Here is a 25,780-nt window from a genome sequence, read left to right as displayed (position 1 = left end):
AGAAAAGTTTGCCAACCTCTGATTGAAAGGCTTATTCCTGCATTAGGATCTTCACATTAGCTGTTTCCTTCACATCATCCACCGCCAGCCTTCACATGAATGGGTTCCTTTAATTCAGGTGTGAGCTTAATTCAGATGTCACTTCATCATTGAGCCTTTAATGACCATCTACACTAATAAAAGAGAAATATGCAAATTGACCATACCTCCGTGATGCCCACCAGCCAATCATTAGTGAGTATGCAAATTAAACCAATAAAGATGGTGGGTTAATTTGCATATGCAGGTGCAGAGCGAAGGCTGAAGGCTCTGGCCCGAGCAAAGACTGAAGACTGAAGATGACTGAAGACTGAAGAGGCTTGGCTTCTCTGCTGCGGCCAGAGCAGAGAAGCCTCGAGGCATGGCTTCTCCACTGTGGCCAGAGCAGAGAAGCCAAGCCTCACTGCAGCCAGAGTGGAGAAGCCTAGCCTCGAGGCTTGACTTCTCCGCTGCGGCTGGAGCAAAGGCCTGGGTCCCAGCTGCTGGAGGAAAACCGGTGCTGGCAGCCAGGGAAGGAAGGCCTTTTGCACGAATCTTCATGCAACGGGCCTCTAGTCTATCTAAATATATATATTTTTTCAATCACATCAATCTTTCGTTCTTTATAGCACTTATACTTACCTGATACTTTCTTATTTTTATTTTTTCAACAACTATTTCCCTTTACCCCATGTAGGAAGATGTTTTCTTATTTATTACTTTTGAGTATTCTTGATAATTTAGATGGAAGGGAGAAATAGTGAATGTTAGGGAGCCTCCTGCATAGCAGGTGCTCAGTAAATGTGTTGAACAGGTGATTTTTGCACATTATTTTTGCATATGAAGTTTTGGGCTATGCTTTCTTTTTTTTGTCCTCTCTGGGAGGACATACTCTGCAAACTTTAATGAAGAATCACGTTAGAAAGGAGGGGCAAAACCATGCCTTTCCCTTGAGAGGACAGCTAAATTCTTTCCCTCCCGCTTCCTCGCTCTGAGATCAACCAGTACTAGAAGAAAGGGATGTTTCAAAGGGATGTCTTAAGGACTTCTTATTTTAAAAAGGAAAACAAAAAAAAAGAAAAACTTTCTTCCTTTCCTCTTTTTTCTCTTGAAAGAGGAATGTTTCAGAATGATAATTGAGGTCTCATTCTCTAAGAGGCTCTGAGGATTCTGGGTGAAGAGTAAGCAGAGGCAGCTCTCTCTAGCACACCACACCTTTTCACACCCTTTTATTTCCCCATCGTGCCTTCTCCTTGCAGCATACCCAGGCCTCTCCCCCTTTCCTTCACCCTGACCTGTACATCCTTGCCTTTTTTCTCCTAAGTTCCAAGGGCCCTTCTTTGGCCTCTGTGACTTGTTTCCTGAGCCCATGCAGCCCAGCTAGCTCACTTCTTCCACTGCTCACTCCTTCTACCTCTGTGACTTTCTAAATAAACTTTTTATTGTATTTAAAAAAAAAAAAGTTTACATAGAGAGGCCTCTGCTTGGGAGATGGATTTAACACTAAGAGGAGCTGGGCCTAGGTTCAAAACAGAAGCTGAGAACAATCTGTATAGGACTCATTCTAGGCGACCAGGTATGGGGTAGAAAGATAAAGGCCCAGCAATGCAGGTCCTGGATTTTTCTGAAGTTTGATTATTTCAGATTGTCAGACCACTCCTTTTGACTTTTGGTTTAGAAAAAATATGGTCACTAAAGAAGAAGCACAAGAAGCAGAAGCTTAATTGTAAAGAAGATGTGGGCTTTGTTGTTAGTCTTCCAGGTTGTGCCTGGGTGTGGCATGAGGTAGGGGATGAGAGCTAAGCTTTAGAGCTTGAGTTTTTGAGTCAAAATAGACCTGAGCTTATTCACCCACTAGTTATGTCACTTTGGACAAATTATTTAGTATTCCTTTTTTATTAATTTTAATTTTTATTATTGTCCTTTAATTGGAACATTTAATCCATTTACATTTAAGGTTATTATTGATAGGTACTTATTTATTTACAAGAGGCCCAGTGCACAAAAATTAGTGCACTCGGGGGGGGGGCGGGGGATCCCTCAGCCTGGCCTGCGCCCTCTGGCAGCCCAGGAGCCCTCGGGATGTCCACCTGCCAGCTTAGGCCCACTTCCTGGGGGATCAGGCCTAAGCTAGCAGTCAGAAATCCCTCTGGTAGCCCGGGAGCCCTCAGGGGATGTCTTTAGTGCTGTCATGGAGGTGGGAGAGGCTCCCGCCACCGCCGCTGCTCTGGCCAGCCATGAGCCAGCTTCTGGCTGAGCGGTGCTCCCCCTGTGGAAGCGCACTGACCACCAGCGGGTAGCTCCTGCATTGAGCATCTGCCCCCTGGTGGTCAGTGTGCATCACAGTGACCGGTTGTTCTGCCATTTGGTCAATTTGCATATTACTCTTTAATTATATAGGACTAGAGGCCCGGCCTGCCCCCTCTCACAGTCCGGGAGCCCTCAAGCATGTCTTCTGCGGGAGGCGACCGGGCTGATCAGGGGAAGGCACCGCCCCCATCATCCTGCTGCTACTGCCACTGCCGGCTGTGGCAACTGTGAGGCCTGAGCCCTGGGCCTCACAGCTGCCGGGGCTCATGGCTGCTTGGGCCTTGTAGCCGCTGGGGCTGATGGCTGCTGTGAGCCCCGGGCCTCGCAGCCACCGGGTCTCATGACTGCCTGAGCCTACGGCTGCCTGAGCCCATGGCTGCCTGAGCCCTGGGCCTCGCAGCCACTATGGCTTTGTCCGGATGGACGTCCAGAAGATGTCCGCCCTAATTACCATATTACCCTTTTATTAGTATAGATTGCCATTTTAATTATTTATGCCTATATTTCTCTCTATATATTTCTTCCCATTATAGCAGTCCCCTTAGTATTTTTTGCAGTGCTGGTTTGGTGGTGATAAACTCTAGCTGTTTTTTGCCTGGGAAGCTCTTTATTTCACCATCTATTTTGAATGGTAGCCTTGCTGGATATAGAAATCTTGGTATCAGATCCTTGCTTTTCATTGCGTGAATTACTTCATGCCATTCCTTTCTGGCCTGTAGAGTTTCTGATGAGAAACCAGCTGACAGCCTTATGGAAGTTCCTTTGTAGGTAACAAATTGCTTTTCTCTTGCAGTCTTTAAGATTCTCTCTTTGTCTTTAATTTTTGGCATTTTAATTACGATGTGTCTGGGCATGGACCTGTTGGGTTCTTCTTGCTTGGGACTCTCTGTGTCTCCTGAACTTGTGTGACTTTTTCTGCCATTATTTCTTCAAACACATTCTCTATCTCTTGCTCACTTTCTTCCCCTTCTTACACTTCTTCTATGAGAAGATTGTTACATTTCATGTTGTCCCACAGCTCCCTTAAGCCGGTGGTCGGCAAACTCATTAGTCAACAGAGCCAAATATCAACAGTTACAACGATTGAAATTTCTTTTGAGAGCCAAATTTTTTAAACTTCTTCTAATGCCACTTCTTCAAAATAGACTCGCCCAGGCCGTGGTATTTTGTGGAAGAGCCACACTCAAGGGGCCAAAGAGCCACATGTGGCTGGTGAGCCGCAGTTTGCCGACCACTGCCTTCAGCTGTCCTTCTGTTTTTTAATTGTTTTTTCTTTTTGGTTCTCTGATTGAGTGATTTTTTTTCTACCCTGTCTTCTAATTTACTGATCCAATCCTCAGCTTACCCTAATCTGCCGTGTATTCCTTCCACTGTGTTCTTTATTAGAGCTATGTAATTTTTCATACTTACTGTATTTTTTCTCATGTTGTTGAGCATCTTTGCCATCATTATTCTGTCTGATAAATTTCTTGTCTCACTTAGCTCTTCTTCTGGAGAATTCTCTTATTATTCCATTTGGGGCTTGTTTTTTTGTCTCCCCATTTTGGCTGCCTGTTTGGGTTTGTGAAAATGTATTACGTAGATCTGCTACGACTCCCAATCTCTAGAGAAGGACAATGTCAGACACTGTGACTGGCCCTGAGTACCCTGTTTGGAGCTATCAGCAATCCACAGCTTGTGGCTCCCTCTGCTGGGGCTGGGTGCTTTTGGAAAGGACCAAGATGTGAACCAGGGTCTGCTTTTCCTACCTCTGGGCCTGGGATTGGATCAGCCAAAGACTCAAAGCCTCCAGAGACCTCTGCCTGCAGTCCCATTGACACTGTCTGAGGCTACCAACCACAGGGTGAGGTAAGAGGTCTTCCAACAGATTGGGGCAACTGCCTTCCCTCCAGGCAAAAACTGCCTAGATAGCAAAGTTCTGCTGGAGAAAGTTTTTTTTTCCCCCCACAAGGTGAGGGAATGACAGCACAGGAAACGAGGGTAGCTGCCCTCCAAGATCCAACCCAGAACCCCCAACCCTGGGCACTCCTCACACTGCACCAGTCCACGCTTCCCTCCCTCTGTGGGAGCCCTAGGTGAGAGGCTGCACACAAAATTTTGTGCATTGGCCCATTAAGAGGGTGTAAGAGTTCTCAGTGGGAACCCCCCAATAGCTGAGATACCCCTCTGGAACTTCAGCTGCTGTCTGTGGGAGCCCAGTCAGCCCTTTAGCACCTCTGCACTTCCTTCCAGTCTCTATGTGGTCTCCACTTGCCATCCTTGGTTTTCAGGGTTCTCTCCAGCTAGTCTTCAGTTGATTATTGAGGGTGGTTTTTCTGTATTTTAGTTGTATTTCCAGTTTGGTCCTGGGAGAGTGTCAGTGTAGCTCCCACTTACTCTGTCACCATTTTGGAATCTCTGTTTAGCATTTCTAAGGCCAGGTTTCCTTATCTGAAAAATGAGAAGAATGATAGTTTTTATCTTCTAAGGTTATTGTGAGGATTAACTGATAAGGCATGTAAAATGCTTAGCTAGATGCCTACATTGACTAAGTGACCTCAGTATAAACATTATCATAGTCATCATCACCAGATGATGAAGAAAGTCTCTCAAATCCACAGATTTTAAAACTATTAATGCAATCTGTATCCTGTGGCAGTTTAAAGATATGTCCTACTGTATTCTGCACAGGAACGTAGAATATGGAAAGTGATGGGATAAGAAATGTCTCAATAGCAAGATCTGTTAGAAGAAGTATGGGCTTAACACAACTCATTTGACTCCCAACATTAAGTGGAAAGGAGGCAAGGAAATCTGTACTTGAGTGTAGATCTTTCAGATAAACCCCTCTGCATGTCGGTATGAGCTTTCGATTTCATACATTGACCTTTAATGTTTTGCAGTCTATTTAAAATGCCCTCATACACACAAATACTGATTTATAGGTAGGATGGATATTATTATCTCTGTTTTATTCTAGAAGAAACAAAGACTGAGAAATTGAGAACATGGGATTTAGAGTCATACTTTATTGCCAGGATTTGAATCCTAGCTTCTCCTCTTCCCAACAGCATCACCCAGGTTAAGTTACTTGAACTCCCCAGAGCTTCAATGTCTTCATCAGCGAATTGGGGATAATGAAGCCACCTACCTCTTAGGGTTGTGTGAAATTATTCATCATGTAAACAAAGTACATGACATGTCAAATAGGATGTGCTCAATAAATAGTTGTTACTGTTACCTCTCAGGGCCAGCCAGCTAGTAAGTGGTAATGCTAGTGTCTAATTTAGATATTTGGATTTCATATCCTATGTCCTTTCCACACAGCACCTCCCATAATATAAATAATGTTGACTTCCTGCCACTGTGATGATGTCATGAACCATTAACATTAGGGTGGGTGGTCTAATTTGTTTTTCCAAAAAGTAGTAATAGATCCATCTAAAGTATCCCTCTTGGTACAGTTAGCACACATGTGTGTTTCTCAGCTTCCTCGATAAGAGAATAGCTGTGACTCAGGACAGAGCTACTTGTTCAGCTGGTTGGAGCAAGTGCTAAGGATACCAGTCTGCCACATGATAGAGCCCACATTAAACTGAACCTATGGAATCCTGTGGTATAGTTGAAAAAGCATAATAACTAGCGAGTTGAAAGACTTGAATTCTAATCTGGGACCTACCACTTATTAATTATATCTTGCAACATCTCCAAGCCTGGGTTTCTACATCTTTGTTTCTTTTTTATTTCTCCAGTTTTATTGAGGTATAAAATTGACATCCAAATCTTTAAAGTAGGGATCCCAACAGTCATCCTCAGTGCTGTAATCTGTTTATACAATCCCTTTATGGACATTAGGAGAAGGTGCCTCTTTTTTCCAGGCAGATGCAGCTCTAAGGTTCAGGTGCTTAGTGAGCAGAGCATGCACTAGGTTTCAGTCTCCATTAGTCTCCTTGGCCAGCCCTTGGGAGTCTTGTACAATCTGCAGAAGTGAACACGAGGGCCCTGTCTATGTTGTCTACCCACTGCCAAGGGCTTTTAACATCAGGTGAGATAATAAAGGTGAAGGAGTTCAGCAATGTCTAACCCTCTCTGTGAACGTTGGTTTCAAATAGTAGGATCCAAAGGCTTCCTGCGTAGACACACTGACCATTGATGGCCCTTCCATTTGTTCTGATGATCCCTGTGACTCAACATAGACAACACCTATTAATAATGGCCATTAAAGCAGAGATTATGGCAAAGAAAGTTTTTTTCCCATCACTTGCAGGCCTGGACCAGCCTTGCTTTCTAGAATCCTGAAGACTAAAATCAGTTCTTTTGATGATTCATTATTTTTTATGGCAGTCATGCTGTTTTTAAAATGTCCTGGAGTGGGACTGGGTCTTGCCCATTGGTGGAATTTGGAACCCTTTGGTTAGAGTTTACCTCCGGTTTTCAGGCAGAGGTCACTGTATAAAAGCTTTATGTCAATGGGAGAAAGAAAAGTTGCTGAACCACAATGCCCTCTTTTCACACCTTTGAAGCCCAAGCTGTCTCCTGGGCTGTATGAATCAAACAGTGACTCCTTTTATGAGTCACTAACCAAAAGATAGCTTTAGAGGCAGACAAACAGGCCCTAGTTCTGACACTACCTTGGGTAGGCAAATCACCTTTCTGAATTTTCATTTTGTCATTGTGGCTTTAGGGACAATAATAGTATTTCCTTCATAAGTTTGTTACATGAATTAAATGAATATTTGAAAAGCACTTAGCATCGTATGTAGCACACAGTGAATGCTCCGTAAATGTTAGCTCTTATTACTTAGCTCCCTGCAAGCTATTCGACCAGACTTTGAGGAAAAACAAAAGCATAAGTTGTAATGCCTTCCCCTAAGGAGCTCAGAGTTGTAGTTGGGGAGTTAACATAATTGTATCAGAAAAGGCAAAGCAATACATGTCTGGTACAAATAGATGCTACTGTTAGGGAACTGGTGTTTGAACTAGGGTCTGAAGAAAGGTGAGGTTAGGATAATAGAGTGGATGAGGAGGGCATTTCACTTGGGATTGGCAACACCAGCAAGGTTCAGGACCATTAGTAGAGCAGCTTGCCTGGAGAAGTGGGGATAATGCTGTCTGGGAACATAGATTGGGATTAGGAGGGGAGACCCCTAAATACTAAATACTAGGGTAAGTATTTGACTTTTGACTCATAGTAATGATGAAGGGCATGATGACACTTGCACCTGGAAATGTCCAGCAGACAGTGGTAAAGCTGTTGGGAAAATGCTCAAAACTGTAGCTAAAGTTTTGGGGATGGAAGTTGAAACTGAGAAAGCTGGTGATAACTCGAAGGCCAGCTCCTTGAGAGGTGCTCCTTGATTCCAATTTAATGAGGGCAACTTTTAAAAATATTTTTTTGATTGATGTCAGAGAGGGAGGGAGAGGGAGAGAGATAGAAACATCAATGATGAGAATCATTGATCAGCTGCCTCCTTCATGCCCCCTGCTGGGCATTGAGCCCACAACCTGGGCATATGCCTTGACCAGCTATCGTTGACTAAAGGGAGGTATGGTGTATCAAAAACAGTTTGTAAAGGAGATGACATTGTGGGAAGGAACTCAATTTGCTATTGGATAAAAACTAAAAATAGCCCTAGCCGGCTTGGCTCAGTGGTTAGAGCGTTGGCCTGCGGACTGAAGGGTTTCCGGATTGATTCTGGTCAAGGGCATATGCCTGGGTTTCGGGCTCGATCCCCAGTAGGGGATGTGCAGGAGGCAGCTGATCAATGATTCTCTCTCATCATTGATATTTCTATCTCTCTCTCCCTCTCTTCTCCTCTCCAAAATCAATAAAAATACGTTAAAAACAAAAACGAAACTAAAAATAGTATGGGGTGCTTTTTAAAAGAGTAGGACTATAGTTTCTCTATAAGTTCACAACTTTTTGATGCATAGAACTTTTTATGTAAAACTATATGAGCATTATTCAGACTCAAGATGAACACAGATATAGGAAATGTATATTAAAATTTTTAAAAAGTCAAAATATAATTGATATAAACATTATATTGCAAAATGGTAACCACAGTAAGTCTAGTTAACATCAATCACCACATATAGTTACAGGTGTTTTTTTTGTGTGTGTGATGAGAACTTTTTTAAGATCTACCCTCATAGCAACTTTTAAATACACAATGCAGTATTATTAACTATAGACACCATTCTGTACATTATAACTTCATGACTTATTTATTTTATAACTGGAAGTTTGTACGTTTTGGCCACCTTTGTAAACATTAGGTTTTAAAAATAATTAGGGGGTAGGAGTGGCCAGGGAGAGGTCAATGAGGGGGAAAAGGAGACATATGTAACACTTTAAACAATAAAGAATTAAAAAATAAACATTAAATTACAATTGATACAAGCTATTTATCTTTTTTTCTCAAATGGAATACACCTATGTACACATTTACATGTCGTAATTTGAAATGGAATCTCCAGCTAATAAACATAGGCTATAGTATTTAAATTTACCTTCACTATTTCATTATCACAGGAAGGTGTGATGAAGAAGAATGACAAAGTATTAACTATAACAGAATGCTGAAAGGGACTTAACCTTATTTGGCCTAGTAAAAGAATAGAGATATTTTTCTACATTAGGTAATCAGAACAGTAAATATGTTATTCTTTATTGTATAAACTACTCATACATTGTTTTCATATTAGAAGTTCATTTCTCAAGGAAGTATATAATGTGCAATTTTTCTTAAACAATTTGTTAATATGTATCTGAAGCCTTAATGTTGTGCCTTTCAACCAAGCAATTTTTTTTCTTTAGAAATATGGCTAAAGGAAACAATCAGTTTGGAAAGTAGTGAAACCTTGGAAACAAATTAAATGTCCTACAACACGAGGAAGGGTAAATGAATTACACCAAAATTTAGTATGGAACATCTTCATTAAATATGAAATATAGTGTCATTAAAGATAGTGTGTGTTTCTTTTGTAATACCTTTAATGGCAAGAGAATGTATCTTAAAAAAAGAGAGAGAGAATATATCTTCATCTGATGTTAAAGAAGTGCTCTCAGCCTCTATAAATTGAGGTAAAAGATAACTTTGTTCTTTGATTTGACCAACAAACTTTTATCTCTATGTTTCAGGCCTGCGTTACAAAAATGAATGCAGTCCTAATCCCGAAGCTATTCTAGGAAAGATGTATAAACAGATAATTACACTAAAGTATGAGGAATATTGCAATAGAGGTATGTGTGTGTGTTACAGAGATACATGAAGGAGGGAGTGGGCAATTCTGCTCTCGTGGTCAGGGACAGCTTCAAAGAGGTGACACTTGGACTGGGTTCTAATGGGTGAGTAGAATAGGTTATCAGGAGGTAGGAAGGTATTTCAGGCAGAAGGAATGTGTGCAGAGGCATTGAAGTGGACGAGCATGGGCCATCCAGGGACCTGTAATAGTTCGGTATAGTTGGGAAGAAGAGTAGAAGATTAAGTTTGTATTTTATCCTCTTGGCAAAGGAAAGGTAATTAAAAGAGTTTTGGGAATGGGCAATAACATGGTAAAATTGTGTTCGAATGATTATTCAGGCTTTGGTATGGAGAGGCCACATTTGGAGAGGTACTAAATGGGAAATGTCAGGATATTACTGCCGTAATTTAGGTGAAGTGTTATACTGGCTGTGAACGAAGAGGAGGCAATGTTAAGCAGAAATTTAGGAGGAAGAATTATTTAAGTTGTAGTGACCCGTTGGACTTGTCCCTCAGTGAGGGAGAAGGGAAGGGACAGAATCATGTTGAGATTCCTAACTTGAGTGACTAGATGGATGGTGGTGCCATTAAACAGAATAAAGATAAGTAAACCAGGAATAAAGGCAGAAGCACATTTGTGGGAGAAAAGGTGCTGAAGGACCCTCAGATAGAGAAGTTATTAGTTAAATAGTGGTTTGGAGCTTAGCAAAAAGATTTGATCTGGAAATCTACATTGTGATGAACTTAATTTCCTGGTTCATGAACATAACATTGCCTAGGGAGAGTGTAAAATTAGGAGAACCGTGGGGGAAGCTGTATTTAGTGGCCAGGAGACTGAGAAGAAACTTTAGAAGTGATGAACCAGGAAAGCAGTGTCTTCAAAGAAAATGGAATAGTGTTATGTGTTCTACTGCAGCGTAACAAATTACCATAAGCTTATGGCTTAAAGCAACACTCATTTATTAACTCACAGTTCTGTAGGTAAGAAGTCTGATACAACATGACTGGGTTCTCTGTTTAGGGTGTCAAATCCATTTTTAAGCTCATTCTTGTTGACAGAACTGCAATTATAGGAATAAAGTTCCTGTTTTCTTTCTGTCCTGGAATTTGGAGGACCATCTTAGAAATCTGCATGCTACAAGTGTTTTATGAACGATGAATGGCAAATAAAATAAATTAAGCTGAAAAGTATCAGTTGGTCGTTGGTAACTTGAGTACGGTCAGTAGCAAGAGCAATTTTATCAGGATGGTAGAAGCAAAAGCCAGATGCAGTACGTTTGGTTGTCAACTGGAAGTGAGAAAGTAGAGTTAGGGTTTAGAGTTTTGTTTCAAACAGGAAAGGAGAAAGTTGGGAATAATTAATGAACTGGGTCTCAAGGAAATTAGAAGGAATGAGCTCTGAACTACAGATGGAGGGATTAATTGTGGGTGGACCTGTATGGGAACTCAGCTTCCTCTGAGATAGGAAGAAAGAAAGTATGGATGGGGATACGTTTGTAAGGGGAGAAGGGGGTTGGTTGGTGGGCAGCTGAGAAATTGAGGACATTTTTGTCAAACAGCCCCAGTTTTCTCTTAGAAGTTAGAGATAAGGTCAATGAAAAAGTAGGTGAGATTTTGGAATCGCTACTTTGTGCGTAGGAGGACTTTCATACAATTGTTGAATGAATGAATGAACTTAAAACTAATGGAAAGGCAAGACACATTAAAAAAACAACACCACCACCACCACCAGATGCTCTCAGATTGTCCATCAAACCACACCTGGCTCACCGGGCTCCCTTTTTGCTCCCATTCTCCCTTTCTCTGGTTCTGTTCTCACACTGAATCTGATCTAGCATTGCTTAACTGTTAAGCCTTAACCGATCCTCTTCACTCAGAGGATGTAGACTTTCTGCTCATAAATTACTTTAGACTTTAACAATCTAAAATCTTTCTAGGTTACCTAGGGGATATTTAATTATCATAGCTGACAAAAATTATCTCCCCCCACCTTTCAGGCTTTGAGGTCTTTGAAGGGACTTCATCTTTGCATTTAGTGCCTCTAGCACAGACCTGGCACATAGGGAACCTCAGTTTATTTCTCTGGCTTCGATGACCCAGACGTACGGCTCCTCTTCCTGTATGGCCAAATTGTACTATTCCCCCCCCCCCTCTTTACCCTATAGAAGATAGTTAACCTTTACAAATACAGGTATATGTTTTATAAATTTAATGGAAATACAACACAATGCAGAAAGGTGTATAAATTGTGTTAGGTTTTCAAGAATTTTCAAAGTAAACATACCTGTGTGTAACAGCATCCAGTCCAAGAAACAGAGTATACCACCAGCATCCCTGCAGTCCTCTTTTATGGCCCCTGCCAATCATTATTTTCTCGCAAAGTTAACCACTATGCTGACTTCTAACACCATATATCAGTTTTACTAGAAGTTTATATAAATGGAAGCATATAGTACGTACTCTTCTGTGTTCGGCTTCTTTCACTCTGCATTATAGTCATGCAATTCATCTATATCTTTCTATTGAGTTGAAGTCTATTCGTTATCTTACGATATTCCACGATATAAACCTATCACAAATTTGCTTATCTGTTCTGTTGTAGTTGGGTATTTGGGTTGTTTCCAGGTTTGGGCTATTATGAATAATGATGCTTTGAGCATGTCTTTTGGTGAACATGTTTGCATTTCTCTTTGGCATAGGTCTAGATGCAGAATAACTGGGGCAGGAGGTATGTGAATGTTGGCTTTAGAAGATCCTGCTGTATAGTTTTGCAGTGTGGTTGTATACAGACACTAAGTTATGCTTCCACTGGCAGTGTTTGAGAATGAGTTGCTCCCACATCCTTACTAATATGTGGTATTGTCTGCCTTTTCCAATTTTAGCCATTCTGGTTTTATTTTGTATTTATTTGATGATTGGTTAGGTAGAGTACCTTTTCATATGCTTTGTGGTTCTTTGGATATCTTTTGTTGAAGTCTCTTGCCCATTTTTCTTTGGGATGTTTTGATGTCTTCTACTATTAATTTGCAAGGGTCCTTTGTATATTCTGATTATAAGTCTTTTTGTCGAAAATACATATATTGCATATACTTTTCCCATTCTGTGAATCTTCACTCTAATCTGGCATTTGGTAAACAAATTGTTCTTAATTTAGCCTACTAAATTTTTCCTTTATGATTATTACTTTTGTGACCTGTTAAAGAAATTTTTGACTACTCTAATATCATGAAAATATCCTCCTATGTTCATTTAAAGGCTTTGTTGTTTACCATTTACATTTAGACCTACGATCCATCTGGAATTTATTTCTGTGTATGGTGTGGCTAGGGCGAAGGTCTCTTTTTTGCCATATGGATATTTGGTGGACTGCAATATCCTTTATTGAAAAGACCATCCTTTCACTACTGTAGTGCTACTGTTTTGGTAAATCGGGTGACCATGCATGTTGATGTTTCTGGATTTTTTATTTTGTTCTATTTATCTACTTTCTTTCCCTTGTGTCAATATCTACACAGTCTGATTACTATAGCTTTGTGATAAGTATTGATACTTGGTAGTATAAGTCCTGTAGGTTTATTTATTTATTGCCACCTAGATTGCTTGGCATTCTTGGCCCTTTGCATCCTATCTAATAAAGAGGGAATATGCTAATTGACTGCCACGCCCTCAAAGATGGCGGCGCCCACAGCCACAAGATGGCGGCAGGTACGCGGCAAAGTCGCTGGAGTCCCCCAGTCGTCTCAGCCCCCCAGCTGCCCAGGGCTGGCCCGAGGTGCAGGCAAGCCTTGGATGGCGGCTACCCAGCTGCCCAGGGCTGCCCGAGGCTCAGGTAACCAGGGCTGGCCGAGGCTTGCGCTGCCGGCAGTGGCAGCAGCAGAGGTGTGATGGGTGCGTCACCTCCCCCTGATTGCCAGGTCACCTCCCACCCCTGAGGGCTCCCAGATTGTGAGAGGGGGAAGGTCGGGCTGAGGGACACCCTCCCCCCCACCCGCTCCAGTGCATGAATTTTCATGCACTGGGCCTCTAGTATAAATATAATTTTCATTCAACAAATATTTATTGAATACCTATTTATTATATGCTAGGCTCAGTGATAGATGTCAGGAATATAGCTATCAACGAGATAGGCCTGTTCTTTCCTTTATAGTTGGGAAAGTCACTTATATAGAGAGATATGAGAAGAGGGCCTAGGGTAGAGCCCTGAAGAACTTACTATTTAAAGTCAGTTAGCAAAGAAGAGAGAGAGACCCCAAATATAAGAAAATCAAGAAAGGACAGCATGAAGGAAGCTAAGGGAGGAAGAGAAGCAGGTGTATCCAGAAAGGGTGGTCAGTTATGTCAATGTTGCTGCAAGGTCAAGCAAGATAAAGCCTGATAAAACATCCTGTGGACTTAGCTTGTAGTGGCTATGGCTATGGCTGTTGAGAACTTAATGATGCAGTTTCTGTGGGGGGTTTGGGAGATTTCTTTATTAGATTGTAAAATCTTACATGGAACAAAGTTTCCTGTTTAATTAGTGCTTAGTGAATGTTATTTCATGATATAATCAAATGATTTGCACACTGTTGAACACCATATGGGCCAAGATGGTTTTCTACTTTATACCAACCCCTTTCATATTTATTCTTACAGCTGATGAAAAAGTAATTGCTCTTCTACATGGAGAATAATTTAATATCTATTCAAATCTTGGCTGTTTTAGATAATCAGAAGTTATATTTCATCAGTCCATTCATTTATTCATTCTTCCATCCATTTATTCATTCATTCAGTAAACATATATGGAACAACTACTGTCTACCCAGGACTTATAAGCATTGTGCTAAAGATGTAAGTAGAGAAGGAAAGGAAGGAAGGAAGCTTAGAAAGATGTATTTGACCCATGGGTATTTCAGTGAGTCAGCTCTGCAATCTCTGTTTTTATATTTTCCCATGACTATTCAAAGGAGGTATATGGTTAAGCTCTGTGACCTGAAGACAGAATTTCATAAAGTGCTTCCTTTCTAGCTAAATAAAAAACAGGATTTTAGTACAGAAGTTCTTTGTCCTTTTTGGGAAGCCTTCCTATAATTTATTGTTTGCTTGGTATTTATACCTTGGTATTTATGTTTGAGTCATTTTCTTTTTAGATTTGAGTGCTCATTTTAGGGAAGGAAGAACAGAAATTAGCTGATTTTCAAATACAATAAAATTAGATTAAGCCTGGCCAGCTTGGCTCAGTGGTTGAGGATTGACCTATAAGCCAGGAAGTCCAGGGCTCATGCCTGGGTTGCAGGCTGGATTCCCCATGTGGGCGTGCAGGAGGCAGCTAATTTTTTAAAAAATATATTTTATTGATTTTTTTACAGAGAGGAAGAGAGAGGGATAGAGAGTTAGAAACATCGATGAGAGAGCAACATCGATCAGCTGCCTCGTGCACACCCCCTACTGGGGATGTGCCCGCAACCAAGGTACATGCCCTTAACCGGAATCGAACCCGGGACCCTTGAGTCCGCAGGCTGACGCTCTATCCACTGAGCCAAACCGGTTTCGGTAGGAGGCAGCTAATTGATGATTCCCTCTCATAATTGATGTTCCTCTCTCCCTTCCTCTCTGAAATAAATAAAAAAATATATTTAAAAATTATATTAGTATGTACAGTACTAATTTTTGTTGTCATTTATCAAGGTTTAAGAACCAAAGTTTATTTTTCTCCAGTGTGCGAAGTAGTAATAGACCTGTATGTAGGGTCAAATCCTCCTATATAATAAAAGAGTAATACGCAAATCAACCAAATGGCAGAATGGCTGGTCGCTATGACACACACTGATCACCAGGGGGCAGACGCTCAATGCAGGAGCTGCCCCCTGGTGGTCAGTGCTCTCCCACAAGCCAGGCTGATGGCTGGTGACCACATAGGCCCACCTCCATGGCAGCTGGCAGTGCTTAGGCCCATGGGGAGCAGGCCTAAGCCACAGTCGGACATCCCCCAAGGGCTCCTGGACTGCGAAAGGGCACAGGCCGGGCTGGCTGAGGGACGCGCCCCCCCCTACCTCCCCCCCCCCCCCACGAATGTCGTGCACTGGGCCTCTAGTGGATTAACAAATGCCTAAGTAAACCATTTTCAAGCACACTTAACTAACGTAAGAATTTCTACTTTACCGATACAATATTGAAATTAATTTCAAATTATTTTTTAAAAATCAAGTCTTTGTAAGGATTTTATGAGGGATTTTAAAAAAAACAACTTCCAATACTTGAAGATGTAATAGAAGTTTGGTAGGTTAGGAAGTCTTCAGGAATAAGATTAACCTTGAGGTGATCCTTACTGGCTCTGGAATGCAAATGGAAGTAGAGCGCCTTGGCCGAGGTGACGCTTCGTTAGGAGGTTAGAGGAAGAGAAAAAAGATAGAAATATAAATCAAGTTTCCAGTAGTAATAAGATCATTTAGTTCTTTTAAAAAGCTTTTGGCAGATTGATTAAAAATGATTTTTTCCTCATGTATTATTAGTTTTTTCCTTAGAAATAACTAGAAACAAAGACTACTAACTGCTATAAGTTGATAGTCTCTGGTAATACTTTAGTTCTAATTGGTGAATAAGGGAAATAGAAAATTAAGACTACCTTATTTTTATTTATTTCTATTTTTTATTTTTAAAATTTATCTTTATTGATGAAAGTATTACAGATGTCCCCTTTTTCCTCCCATTGACCCCTTCTGCCCTGCACCCCCCCCCCCAGGCCTTCACCGCACTATTGTCTGTGTCCATGCTTATGCATATATGCATATAGTTCTTTTTTTTGCTTAACATTTAAAAAAATTAAATGTTTATTTTTTTTAATCCTCACCAGAGGATATTTTTTCCATTGATTTCCAGAGAGAGAGTGGAAGGGAAGGAGGAGTGTGTGTGTGTGTGTGTGTGTGAGAGAGAGAGAGAGACAGACAGACAGACAGACAGACATGTGAGAGATACACATCGATTGGTTGCCTCCCACACATGTCCCCACCAGGGCTGGGGAACTTGCAACTGAGGTTCATGCTCTTGACCAGGAATTGAACCCGGGACCCTTCGGTCCACAGGCCAACACTTTAACCACTGAGCAAAATCGGCCGGGTCTGCTTAACATTTTTAGTTCCAAGTTCAGTCAGCATAGTCATCAACTGACATTTACTCTGAACCCCTTGGGCGAATGTCATTGAGCCAAATACCACAAGGTATATCTTCTGTCTACGTGAGCAAACTGGTAGTTGAACTATTGCTTTCAGAACCTATAGATAATAGTGTTTGATGTTAATATGTTGCGAGATTCCAGCCTTGGAGTCATGATGTTAAACTAGGAAAAATGTACACTAACACTTAAAATATATATATGTGTGTGTGTGTGTGTGTGTGTGTGTGTGTGTGTATTGATTTCAGAGAGAGGAAGGGAGAGGAAGAGAGAGAGAGAAACATCAGTGATGAGAGTCAACCATTGATCGGCTGCCTCCTGCACTCCCCCTTCTGGGGATCCAGCCTGAAACCTGAGCATGTGCCCTGACCAGAACGGAATGGTGACCTCCTGGTTCATGGCTCAACATTCAGCCACTGAGCCACACCAGCCCGGCACACTGAACATTAAAAACAAAAAATAGAAACTGTATCTACTGTCTGTCGAATAAAAAAGTCACTGTCCTTATGCAGTGAAACACTAAACATGTTTTTTTTAATATTTTAAATATTTCATCAAATATCACTTTAGCTTAAAAGAGTTGAATTTTATTTAATTGAGCATTGTATGAGTAACGCAAGGTCAACTTTCATTTTGACAAGTAAAATAAGGAGGTGAGTTGATTCAGAGACTATCGTGTAAAATTAATGATTTGTGCCTTTACTGAAAACTCAAACACAAAGAAATCTTGGTAGAGAAGATGTCAGAAATTTGTGACTGAAACTTACTTTTACCTGACCTCCAAGGTTAATATCACATTGCATATTAAGGTATTTTTCATCCTATAATGTTAAAAATGTGTTTTTTATATATATATGGTCAGATTTTAAGTATTTATCTTTCCCCATTAGTCCCCCTCCTTTTCTTATCCCTCCCCACCCCAGACTCTTTTGCTCTGTTAGGGTTCCTATTGCTGGCTCTCTAGTCATTACCATTCTAATACCATTTAAGGTAGCTCTGCTGCGTTTATTTATTTTGAGCCCTACCATCCAGTTTCTCTTTTAACCTGGCTTCGTAAATCAAGTTGACAAGCCATTTTATTTTTCCTCTTTTTCATTTCAACAACTCGTGATTTAGACTGGTTAGGAAGATCTGCTGTGCAGCGGGTACAACCTCTTCCCCCTGGAACCAGTCTTGTCGAGGTTTCCTCCCTTCCTGGCTGAACGTGCTTCGTGCTTCAGTCGGGCAGAGTACCTTGTGAAGGACTTCAGCCCCCACAGTTCCCTGTGTGCGCATGCCCTTTCTTCTTACAGTTGTCAAAGTGCTTTTGCCAGAGCGGTCACATAATCAACCTGAAAGAAGAAAATAAATACTGTACACTTTTAAATTTTATCGATCCTTAAAAACTGGACACTCAAAGGTAACTGCTGCTAAGAATTTGTTACTTGAGATGGGGTGATTGCATGTAAAGGAAGATCTATTGTGTGTGTGGTGGGGGGAGGGGAAGGAGGAGGTATCTATTTCTCGGACTTTGCTGTAAATAAGAAAAAAAGAAAACAGAAAAACCCTGATCCAAACAAACAAACTATACAAGCAGTCACCGAAAGAGAGTGCATATTAACTTTGTAAATGTTCTCTTAACCTATTGTTTACCTTTTGTTTAAAGGGTCTTATTTATTAAAGATGGGTCTTGACCTTGACAGAGTGTATTTATACAGAAAGTGAAATTTATATCTTTAAGGGTGTTGAGAAGAGAAAGGGGTGTTCATGGTATGATAAAAATTTTAAAATTCAATAAATATGTTAATATTAATTACAGCCTTTATAAAATATTCGGAGTCCAGCTTACTTTTCGGCTTTTCTTTCTTTCTTTTTTTTTGCTATAGTACAGCATTATATTTTCCACCAAGAGCATGTAGTTCACACTGAAAGTATTAACAAAAAGCATTTCTACAAGCATCAGAAAAACTGTGATATTGAAATTAGAATCAACTGCATATTTCAGCCATGATGATATGGCTATTGTAAAGACAATTTAACCCACTGGAAGCATCTCAAATCCCAGATTATAATGGTTTACTGCAGCACTGCTTAAACCAAGTATGAAAATGTCTCTTTCTATCACCATTTCCTTTGGTAGCAATAGAACTTGGTGTTGTGAATCCCAGCTTCGCTCGCCTCTTTGTGTCATATTTTTCAATACCGATCAAAGCATTGTTTTAGACCAAGGGAACTGAGGAACATAAAATCAATCTTAAGTAGATTTTATTGGTAGTATCTGGCAATTTGTGATGTTTGTCACACTGGGTTGGGTTCTTTTTCCGGGGGGTGGGGGGGGGAGGAGAGGGAGATAGGAAAGGAGAGTAAGGTGGCTGTGAAGCATTTCCTTGAGCCCGCTATTTTGTCTGTGTACGGAACTTTAACATGAAAGATGAACCATTTCTTCTTTTTTATTTTTGAATTACAAAATGAAAAAGTTGATGTAAAATATTATATTAGTTTCAAGTGTACAACCCCATGATTAGATATAATCATTTTAAAGATAGTCTTTAATAAGAACGGAACTATTTTTAATCCTGTTTCTTGGTTTGACATAATTTTGTTTAATAGTTAAGAGCAGTAGCACCTCCATTTCCAATACATTTATTTTACAACAGTTATTACCATGAGGATGCCCAAAGGCCGAGCTTCTGCCTGTATTTGAATGCCCTTTCACAAGTGTCCCGAGAAAATTCTCCTCTGTATCTGAATTAATGAACTGCGTTAAATATACTCATAACTTTGTTACAATTATACTGAATCCTCATCTAAAATAATTATATGTTTGGTCATATGCTTCTTTAAAATTTCAAAATATTTGTTTCCAGGGTCTCAGCACTGTAATATTAATATAGTTAATACAATTAACATGTTCCGAGGGACAGGCTAGCTCAGTGATAACTATATGTATGGTAATCTGGTTTTGAGTGATTACTATTTTCATCCGTGAATGAGAAAACAGGCAGTAGGCAGAGGTGAATATAATCCTATTCGAAATGGAAAATACCATACTCTCCTTATATGGCTAAATGAAGCAGTGATGGCAATGCACTATAATTACAATGTATGAGAATTTGAGACTTTGTACTCTGCTATTTTTAACACTTTTGCTAGCATATGGTAATTCAGGGTCTTCAAACCATAATCTTTCACTGCTAATACTAGTGATAAGAGAGTGTATTCTAAATTTGCTGAAGTCTTGTGACCAAGGCAGCAGCAGGAGGATTCAAAAATGACAATCTGGCAACTCCAGAATTATCCTGACTTTCTACTTAAATCCCAGAAGGATTTTTTACTTTTCTTTTTTTCCTCCCCAGAGGATTTTTTTTTTAAAAAGCCCCACCCCATCTCACACTCAGTGTCTGCCAGTCTCTCTCTCTCTCTCTCTCTCTCTCTCTCTCTCTCTCTCTCTCTCTCTCTCTCTCTCTGACCTCAAATACAACTAGAACATTTCTTCACTCTGCAGAGAAATTCTCAGGCTCCTGTTGAGACCTGAACCACTGAGATGCCAAAAATCTCTTGTGCGGCAGAATTGGAGACAAGAAAATTGGAGAATAAGCAGAAAATCCCTAATCCTTAGAGAGTAACAAGAAGGAAGCACTTACAAAGGTTTCAGGAGATTTTTACCTCTTTAAAAAACGGTGTGGGTTTTTTTGTTTTTTTCTTCCTTTTTTTCTTTTTTTTTTCTGTCTCCTAACAAAATGGAGTGCTGCAGCTACTGGGAGGCCAGAGAACGATTGTGCAGCTGAGTCCTCCTCCTCACAAATGCCAAGGATTTTCTCCCTCGTGGTTCGCTGCTGCTAAATGAAACAATTATCAACGCTAGAAGGCAGTTTGCTAATCAAGAGGGATGAGGCTGCTGTTTCTTTAAAGTGTCAGAATCGAGGAGGGGGAAGAAAGGGTCGTGCGCGGTGTCTTTTTAACCTTGCTGAAGGACGCAGCAGTATTTATTGACGTATGCAAATAACCAGGGGAGGGTGGTGCTTGGGAAAAAACAGGAACCAGAATCAGTTTCTCATTGCAGGGCGAACGCTCTTAGTTCCGGTGAAGGGAAAAGAGACGTGGCGAAATTGCTGTCTTTCTGTCTTATAAGCACCTCTCTCACTAATCCAGAAAGGGAACCGAGGCACCAGAAAGGGTGAAGACGCTCTCACAGTATTTTTAGGGACCTTGCGCGAGCCCTCCCACCCCAGCCCGACCTGTTCTTCCAAATGGGAGATTATGGATTTGCCTTGCAATTGGCTAGTAGCGGAGGCACTGGATTTTCGCAAGTAAAACACCCGCCCGCTTCAGCGAGGGGCATTAACGATCGCATTGACAATAACGCGTCTCTCTTTTTTCCCGTTTCAGCTGCGCAAACCATGCAGGATGATTTACTGATGGACAAAAGCAAAACCCAGCCCCAGCCCCAGCAGCAGCAGCAGCAGCAGCAGCAGCAGCAGCCCCAGCCCGAGCCCAGCGCAGCCGAAACCCCGTCCACGCCCCTCTCCTCGGAGACCCCCAAGCCGGAGGACAGCAGCGCCGTGCCGGCCCTTAGCCCCGCCGCGGCCCCGCCGGCCCCCAACGGCCCCGAAAAGATGCAGATGGAATCGCCGCTCTTGCCGGGCTTGAGTTTCCACCAGCCCCCTCAGCAGCCGCCGCCGCCGCCGCCGCAGGATCCCGCGGCGCCGGGCGCGTCGCTGTCGCCGTCCTTCGGCAGCACCTGGTCCACGGGCACCACGAACGCGGTGGAGGACAGCTTCTTCCAGGGGATCACGCCAGTCAACGGGACCATGCTCTTCCAGAACTTCCCGCACCACGTCAACCCGGTCTTCGGAGGCACCTTCTCCCCGCAGATCGGCCTGGCGCAGACCCAGCACCACCAGCAGCCGCCGCCGCCGCCGCCGCCCGCGCCGCAGCCGGCGCAGCCCGCGCAGCCCCCGCAGGCGCAGCCCCCGCAGCAGCGCCGGTCGCCGGCCAGCCCCAGCCAGGCGCCCTACGCGCAGAGGAGTGCCGCCGCGGCTTACGGCCACCAGCCCATCATGACCAGCAAGCCGTCCTCGTCCTCGGCCGCCGCTGCCGCCGCGGCCGCCGCCGCCGCCTCGTCCGCCTCGTCCAGCTGGAACACGCACCAGAGCGTGAACGCCGCCTGGAGCGCGCCCTCTAACCCCTGGGGCGGCCTGCAGGCGGGCCGGGACCCTCGCCGGGCGGTCGGCGTGGGCGTGGGCGTGGGCGTCGGGGTGCCTTCACCGCTCAACCCCATTTCGCCGCTCAAAAAACCCTTCTCCAGCAATGTGATCGCGCCGCCCAAGTTCCCCCGCGCGGCCCCGCTCACCTCCAAGTCCTGGATGGAGGATAACGCTTTCCGGACCGATAATGGTAACAATCTGTTGCCATTTCAGGTAATGCTCCAGTGCACCTGCACACTCGCCTGCCTCCTACCCCGCTTCCTTTGCCCCTTCTTCCCCTGCCTTTCATTAGTCCACTGATTACCCTCGCCCCCTTCCGAAGCCTCCAGTTCACTGGGGGCCATTCCACTCCCGTGCGCCGGGATGGGGGAACACTATGACGAGTCAAAGATACGTGTTTATACACCCTGACAAGATAGAAAACGGGCCTTTTTCCCTTTAATTTATTTTTTCCCTTCACCGTTCTTATGCCTCTTATTTTGACCTTCTTTGACAAGCGAAGCTGCAAGTGTGTGGCCAGGTGCCTGCATCGCCCCAGGATGAGTAGGCGGAGATTCCGGTCGGTTTAAGTAGCTGCACATTTCGGGTGATGCAATTTGGGGCTGGGGTGCAGAGTGCCCGCTACCGCTGCCGTCCACCCCTAAAGCGCCCTGGCCCTGCTCTAGGAGAGACGAACAAGCCCGTGAGTGGTGCTGTCCCAGACAGTTGCATACGCTCAATTAAACTAATGTGAACACATGTGTTTATGTCTTGCTAAAAGGTGCTGGCATCCTTAATAGCAATCAGCATATTGCCCCTGCCAGGAAAATTATGAGTGTGAGATTCCAATCACCATCCGAACTCTATCAGAGACAGAGATGAAGAGTGGAAATTCTAGGGGTAACCCTTCCTATGTTACCTAGAAGAAGGACTTAGAAAAAAAAAAATTTTTTTTTTCCAGAGGAAAGAGACAATAGGACACGACCTTCAGAGCCATATTGCAATGGAGTCTATTTGCTAGTTAGCACTGAAATATTTAAAGCTGCAGTGTCCTTCAGTTGGGTTATTTAAGAAGACAATGCAGATCAATTACACCATTTGAAACTGGGCAGAGTGAAAGTCTTGCAACTTTAATGAAAAACGAGCCTTGTGTCTTGGTGTTAAATGCCAATGAAAAACCCAGGAAGTGCCCCAGACAAAAACGTTGAATGGAGTGTCCTTATTCTGTTCTTGCTTTCTGATCCGGCCCTCGGCCACACTGGTTGACAGTGTCCTGAACATCTTGAGTTGGAAAGGGGTGGTGAGGGTGAGTGTTCGCTGGGGGCCTTTTGTTCTCAGGCAAACCTTTGTCCTTCACTTATAGATTGATTTGGCCATCACATTCTAGGCCCAGTTAAAAAGGAAAAGAAGAAAGGAAGGAGAGAGGAGGGCTTTGGATGAGACTCACTTAGTGTGGTCAAGGAAAAAAAAAACACAAATCCTTTGAGCATTGCTGAAAAATGGCAGAACCAGCATTTGACAGAGGTAGTTTAACACAGCAGGTGCAATTGGAGCCTTCATTTTATTGTTCTATGTTTCAGATGTGATGTTTGGGCACCTCCCATCCCTGAAGGAGGAGATAGGGTTATTGAGAAGCACATGATTCTCTCGGCTAGAGCAAGGATTTTTAGTCTTGATAGATGAAGGAGGCCCATGAAACCCATCAGTTGTGTGTATGAGAGTTTTTAATGAGAAAGGATCTCAACAAGTTTTCACAGGCTGCTTCAGGGATGGAAGATTGTAATAGTAACATTTATTTTTTGCCATTCTAAAGTCTGCTTATTAAAAAAAAAAATGAAGAGACACTGCAAGATGAGATCAGTTTGGTAGGTAGAGAAAAGGAGGAATCCACTTTCTGGAATTTCTCCATGCATTTATTTGGGGTGGGGTGGGGTAGGGCAGGGATGGAGGCTGCATTTGGTAGGAGAGCTCTTTTTAAAAAAATATATTTTTTTATTGATTTCAGAGAGGAAGGGGCAGAGAGGGAGAGAGAGAGAGAGATAGAAACATCAATGATGAGAGAGAATCATTGATAGCAGCTGCCTCCTGCACACCCCCAATGGGGATCGAGCCAGCAACCCGGGCATGTGCCCTTGACTGGAATCGAACCTGGGACCCCCCCAGTTCCCAGGCCGACGCTCTATTCACTGAGCCAAACCAGCCAGGGCAGGAGAGCTCTTTTTCGTAGTATTCTTTTCCTAATAGGCCCTCTTTTTATTTTGGTGCTCCCAACCCAAGTCCCAACCCAAGTCTTAGAGGATAACCTCAAATCTAATAAGGAGGTTTAGGAACTGAGAGCTGAGGATGTAGACATCAGTTATCTTTTTCTAGGAGTTGAATTTGAATACAACTAGCTTTTGATTAATTATCTCCGGAAATAGGATCTGGAGAGAGATTAAATCCATAAAAGATCCCCCAAACAGATATCGACAAGTAGTGTGTTGTTTCTCAGCAGACCATTTATCAGCAATGCTAATTATAGCCAGACAGGCCGGATTGAGTTTGGCCCCTTGTCTTTTTCCACCGAATGGTGCTATTAAATAGGCAACGACGGCCAAAAGATTTGTAGGTGAAGAGATTTGATTAAAAAGTGAGCTTTATATATTTAACCAGAGAAAGAACTGCATGGACTTTATGTCTCACTTGGTTTCTTAAAATGGAGCTTCTGGGTTTTGAAGCAGTATTCGAGTCCGGGTAGGAGTAAGTAGGATGTATTTTGGCTTGAGAATATTATCAGACTTGGTTTGTGTTGATAAGTACATAAAGTATGTTTGAAGTGTGTTTGAGTCCTGTGTGGAGAATTTTACATGTTTGTGCATTTACTTAAATAATTTTTCTACAAAAGGAGAAAATATCTTAAGTAGTCCCAATGACTTTTTAAAAAAATTGTTTGACAAATAGGATTTTTTTCTTTAAATTAAAAAGTTTATTTCATAGAGTGCTAACTTATTTTTTTTTTTTAAATTTCACAGATACTTGGAGTTAAAAGGGGCTTTCAATAGTTATCTACTTTGATGTATCTTAATATTTTAAAAAATCCATGCGCCTCTCCCTTTCCCTCATCCCCAATGCTGCTTCACTTTCGTTTGCCAAACACAATAGATTTTTTTTTTCCTTTGGAGCTTTACTTCTGTAGTTTATATGGTAAAAGCAATAACTGTATTCAGATGTGGTTTTTTCAAAGTGCACATGCTTCCTTACCCCTTCTCTCAATTCTGACAAAGTTGATTGGTTCCCCTGGATTGGGATGGCTGCTTCATTAGGGATTACCTGTATCTAAAAGCCACTTCATTCCTATAAATAAGAAAACTGAGGTCCTGAGAGGTAGAGTGACATGACTCAGGTCCTACAGCTTTGGCTAATTTTGTTGATGTATGCTCTTAACTTCCCTGTAGCAAGCAAATAGTGCTGTCAGGTAGAATTCATTTCATGTCAGGTTTTCTTTGAACTCAATTCAAAGAGACTTAGTTATGGAACTTTCTAGTGAGGTTCCCTACCTGACCGATGCCTCCCACCAAACAGAGCTCAAGAACATGGAGGCACTCTGCCGAGGGAATTGTACAAGACTAGAGACGCCTAGGCATGCAAAGGACTAGAGCCGAGATGCTTTCTGTACAGTAGTGAATTGGGTTAAGTAGCAATTTTGTCCAGAAAAATCTAGAAGGGGCTTTTGAGAGCACCCATCCCACCACTCTGCTCATTTTCCAGAGGAGGGCATCCAAGTCCCAATGAGGGAAATGACTTGCCCAAGTTCAGGTGGGTAGTTGCTGTCAGAAGCAGGCTTTGGAGATAGATTGCCCAGGTTCAAATCTCACCTCTCTGCCAGTTACTGGCATCGTAATCTTGAACAAATTATAATTGGTGACCCTCAA

At 42.3% G+C, this 25,780-nt stretch overlaps 1 protein-coding gene across 3 annotated transcripts in view; it reads left to right on the top strand.

The window, feature by feature from the left end:
• Positions 1–25,780, top strand: part of CPEB3 (cytoplasmic polyadenylation element binding protein 3) — a 175,391-nt gene that overhangs the window by 9,759 nt on the left and 139,852 nt on the right. For 2 of the 3 annotated variants that reach the window (XM_028133198.2, XM_028133196.2), the window contains exon 2: positions 21,073–22,103. In XM_028133198.2, the coding sequence (XP_027988999.2) occupies positions 21,084–22,103 (1,020 nt within the window). In that variant the 5' untranslated portion in view covers positions 21,073–21,083. Of the gene's footprint in view, positions 1–21,068; positions 22,104–25,780 lie in introns of those variants that run through there. The other variant, XM_054729148.1, reaches the window with a different exon arrangement.

Source organism: Eptesicus fuscus, chromosome 17, assembly GCF_027574615.1.
Source record: "Eptesicus fuscus isolate TK198812 chromosome 17, DD_ASM_mEF_20220401, whole genome shotgun sequence".
Taxonomy (NCBI): Eukaryota; Metazoa; Chordata; class Mammalia; order Chiroptera; family Vespertilionidae; genus Eptesicus; species Eptesicus fuscus.
This window is presented reverse-complemented; position numbering and strand designations above follow the sequence as displayed.